Here is a 4866-nt window from a genome sequence, read left to right on the forward strand (position 1 = left end):
CACACACACACACACACACACACACACACACACACACACACACACACACACACTCAAATCAGCTGCAAATGCACACACAAACATAAACACAACTTGTAGTACTTTTGTGGACCATCAACTTAAACACTTCTCTGATTCTAAACCCTAACATAAGTATAACTTTGATTATGAAGACTTTCCCTTTCAAGTGCCCCCACTTTCTCAAATATAGTTACTTTCCAAAAGTCCTCACTCTCAGGGTCTACGTGTCTAATTGGTCCTCACAAAGACAGAAGAACAAGAGTGTGCACACACAGTATGTAGATGGCATGGTCTTGTGTGAATCTGCTCTTCCCCACCTGCAACGGCTGTAACACACTTGTGAACAGTGGTAGATTGTGATAAAGTAAGAACAGAGGCGACGGGGGATAAATTCCCTTTTAAGCTCATAACTAGGCCGCTAAGATAACAAATACTACGTGTTCTCCTGTCTGCCTTTTCACCATCATGACCTCTCCCCTCTCTGCCCATTATTTGCACTTAGTGCCTCAATCAAAGTTCAAAGTGTATTTAACCATCATGATTGATATGATGATACAATCATTTTTGCCTGTAATGTTGGTGATTATTCTTAATCTAGAAGATTTACAACACAAATGTACACATCAAGTACAGATTTGCACACAGAACAGGACATTAAAATAAAAAAAGATCGAAAGTAAAACATATTTCTCAGTTCACTTTAATTTCCATTTATTTAAAAATAAATAAAAATAATTTATCCAAAACACAAACAAATAATAATACAGTAAATAGTTCAAGATCGAGTCTTAACATAAGATTACTTCACTTGTCACTTTTTTTATTTAATCCTAAAAAAATGAACTCATATTGCAAGTTATTCATTGTAATATACATTTCAGATATAAATAAACAACCATGACGTGAATCTATACCAACATCAATATAAAACTTAAAGTTTTAACAGCCATGGATTTACCCATTACATCTTGTCACACACTTTGACATTAGGAACTATTTATTTTGTACACGTGCAATAGTTCATTCCAGAATTTAAATAATCATTACTGCCAGGTGAATTGACTCAAACACTGGCAATATCTTTTCTTTCATCTTTCTGTCTCAGTTACGATGTCTCCTTTCTTCTTCTTCTTCTTCTTCTTGATCCTTAAACAAGGCGGAAAGCAGAATGGCCCCTGCAGCCAGAATGCCCACACCCACTACAGCTACACCTCCAATCGCAGCAGCTCTGTTAACCTGCAAAACACCAATAGGTGGTCTGAGCGTCAAAACAATATTGCTGGAAACATTTAACTATTCAATTAAAACCAGAACGTTTCTAATTTACTCATGGCTCTGTATGGTAAAAGAAGCAGAGTTTGCATGATATTTAGTACTGGAAAAAGTAGTATAAAATCTACAAAATCCTCACCTGTCTCGACTGTGAAATGCCGTATCGTAGCTCCGTGACAAAGTGCTCACAGTTGTGACTGGTGATGGAGTACGGAAGCTCCTGACCCACCATCCTACACGCCTCTCTCACAATGATGTCACGCTGCCGAGGTTCATACTTGTAATCTAGGAAGTTGTTGATTGTATAACGATGGGGGCCGACCACTTCCCAGAGCTTCTGGCACCTCACCTCGGCCTTGTTGCTGTCCAGGAGCAACATCAGGCTATTAAAAGGGTTTGAATCATCACCTGGGAGTTTAACAAAAGACACAAACAGAACTGAAGTAAGAATAAAGTGGATTAGAGAAGAAATTGAATACACACAGAGAAAAATATTGTAAGTATCAATTGTCGTTGTATTTTATAATATTATGCATGTGACGTAATTGGCTAACATTCTCTGCCATTATGGTAAGTGGCAGACAGAAGGTTTTAGATAGTGTAGTAAATGCAACACTTTACCACTTGGGGGAATCAAATGAACAACTTCATTTCCACCGATGTAGACAGCCCAGTGCTCGTATGTTCCACGGAAGATCTTGATAAGGTCCCCTGGCTTAGGACCTTGGTCAAACTAAAATGGTTAAAAAACATCCATTAAAAAAAATAACAAACTTGGCATAAAGTCCGTTTTGATCAGTTCTTAAAGCTACCCTCAGGGTTAGGGTTCATGAGCACTGAAGTAAGAACAGCAGGGAAGAAGACTGCAATCTAGTTAACATAGTGAAAAACAATGGTTTTAAACTGCAGAGCTTCTTAAATTATGACCTTCTTGCGTGAAATGAGTCTTTCCTTTGTTCTCGTCTGACATTATACTAAATCAACAAATGTATCAGGGCATGAATCATTAAACAAACAGGACAAAGTAACACCCAGATAGGCAAATGTTTGGAAAGAGGGTATGTGCACAGTCAACAGTGGTGGATACTTTCAGTAAGTTGGAAAAGGTGTGCTATTTATTATTTGGTTTATTTTTAAGAATCGCGTGTCAAAAAACATTAATCTCCAAAAGAAAAGATAGGAGTTAGTTATTTGGTTGTTCTTATCTGTAGTCCCTGGAGAAACACATAACAGTGAACAAACACTAATTATATGCACATCTTATGCATTATGCACATTTGTTCTAGTTTTCTATGTTAGATATTCTTCATTTCTTTTTTTAATGTTACCTGAATGTTGCCATATATTTTCACTTTCACTTACACTTACATGGTAACAGATTGCTTTACAGAAAGACATTTCAAATAAACTAATAATGCGTTGTTATTGAGGAGTACTAAACACATCAAATATATACACCTTAAGTATTTAAATCTGTTGCCAGTGTAAAAAGTCAACAATGTAAAGCAGCATTAAATCTATCTGAGTCATAAGTGACAGCAGGGCTCAGCAGCAGGAGACTCACCAGTGTTGGAGCCATGTCTTCACTTGTTCTTCTCCTTCTTTAACTGAACAGAGGCGACGTGCAGCCAATTTATCCCAGCTGGAGATTGAAACCTAAGTGTGCTTACGTCCCAGAAGCGAAAGTGTTCAGCAAGCTGATATGGAAACAGAAACAGACGATTAGATAAGCATATTGGTGCACACACTGTATGACTTGGCAGCTTGGCCTGCATTTGCAAATCATTCATAGGTCGAGCCTGATAATGTTACACTGAAGAACTGCAGGTGGGGCGAGTGAGTGCAGTAAGCTGCAAAGGCTAACTTTCATTTCTAGGGAACTGGTCAGGCCCTCATGTTACTGCAAGTCATGGTTTAAAGTTTCAGATGCAGAGTTTTTGCAATGACCTCCTCCTTATGCTAGAGAAAAGAAAATGAGTAATGCATTGTTATATATAAACATATTATGTATTTTTTTATATATTTTTTTATATTTACAATATTTCAATGTTTTATGAAAACCAGCCTACTCAACAGTTCGACAACACACTTAACAGAAAAATAATAATCTTATTCATTGATTATGAATTCATTAAAAAGTGTCCTTAAATTATTATTAAAACATGTCATGTGGATCCAAAAAAGCTGAATCATTAAAATGTTCCTATTAAATAAAAGGTTGAATAAAATCCTATAAAAATAGGTGTGTCTTATTTGTCCAGTAATAAGTAATAACTGTATGGTATCGTGTGTGAACTTAGACTTATTTTACTTAAAATAATGATAAAAAATAGAAGATAGATTTATATCCTATACAAAGAGGCGTGTCCTACTTGCCCTGGTTAGTATAAAACTATGCATTGAATGACATGACATGGAAGCCATTGAAAACAAATAAGACTTTTTACTATATAAAACTGCTGAATTCTCCTAAACATGTTTGCTGTTTGCTAGAAGTATATTAAAAAAGTGATGTTTTCACTAGCTAACGTGATCTAGACAGACGGTGTCTCGTCGTGTCCATAGGCAGGAAACCTCTTACTGACGGACAGAGATCTTCTCAGGACTCTCCCCAGGATTTAAGGTGTTGCCTGACTCACTAGCACTGCTGTGCTTAGTAGCAAATGACCAACTAACGTTAATTCAATCAGGAGAGACGTGATGTATGAAATACATGTTTATTATCGGGTCACATTATATAAATGAAACATAATGATGACAGTTTATAACAAGTGAATGAAATGGTGTTTGGCGATTAGGCCCAGGTTTGGTAGGATGTCATTCGGGAAGGGAAGAACCGTTTCCGATGAACCCCCCTGGTTCTAGACACTGGTGGTGGTGATAAGTGGTTAGGTCCGGTTGGAAGGGAGAAGGTTGAGCTTGGCCCTGACTTGGAAGCAGGAGGCGAAGGGGTGGAGGAGGGTTGCGCGTTGACACCTGGAAGACAGCTGATGGAAAAGGGGAGAGCATATATAGAGGGATTAACAGGTGCGATAATTAGGCTTGTGAATGGAGGGAAGTGATAGGTTAGCTTGACGAGTGGCGCTCCCTATCATTTAGTGAAGGGAGCGAGTATTGCCATGACGTGCAATACGAAGTGATAGGTCTTCCTGCCTGAACTTGCGCTGAGCTTCATTACAGAGAGCCTTATCTCATACTGCTGATATAAGGAATAAGGTAAGGATAAGGAAAGCTGTACGCTGGAGCTGTATTGCTCCTCACTTGGGTTAAAAATAATGCTTGCTAACAATGCAAGCAGATTAATAATACTAATCATATCAATAATAATGCATACAAATGATAATTATTGCAGATTATAGATTATAAATAAATCATTTAGGGACAAGGGGGTGAGATTAAATAAATTATACTTCTTCTCACTCCTTTTCGAACACTATGTGGCACTGTTTATGTTGCTAATGCTCTTGTTGTTGTTGTAAATGTCATTTTTTGTTTTGATTTCTCTTACATGACTATGCACTGCAACATTTGTTTTGTTTTGTAATTATTTATTTTACTTGTTCGAAATAAATG

The 4866-nt window shown here is 37.3% G+C and overlaps 1 protein-coding gene across 1 annotated transcript; it reads right to left on the bottom strand.

The window, feature by feature from the left end:
• Positions 1-734: 734 nt before the first annotated feature.
• Positions 735-2974, bottom strand: LOC104950668 (retinoic acid receptor responder protein 3-like). The gene is made up of 4 exons (XM_010777214.1): positions 2858-2974; positions 1915-2026; positions 1433-1701; positions 735-1257 (listed from the first exon to the last, which is right to left on the bottom strand). Exons 1-4 carry the CDS (start codon positions 2870-2872, stop codon positions 1123-1125), a joined length of 531 nt encoding a protein of 176 aa, XP_010775516.1. The 5' UTR covers positions 2873-2974; the 3' UTR covers positions 735-1122.
• Between the last annotated feature and the right edge of the window lie 1892 nt (positions 2975-4866).

This window comes from Notothenia coriiceps, unplaced genomic scaffold, assembly GCF_000735185.1.
Source record: "Notothenia coriiceps isolate Sejong01 unplaced genomic scaffold, NC01 NC01_scaffold00017869, whole genome shotgun sequence".
Taxonomy (NCBI): Eukaryota; Metazoa; Chordata; class Actinopteri; order Perciformes; family Nototheniidae; genus Notothenia; species Notothenia coriiceps.

Coding starts and splice junctions, on each gene's coding strand:
- LOC104950668 (XM_010777214.1), bottom strand. Junction 1,702..1,914: donor TCATTTGATTCCCCCAAGTG/GTAAAGTGTTGC, acceptor TTAAACTCCCAG/GTGATGATTCAAACCCTTTT. Junction 1,258..1,432: donor GCATTTCACAGTCGAGACAG/GTGAGGATTTTG, acceptor GGTGTTTTGCAG/GTTAACAGAGCTGCTGCGAT.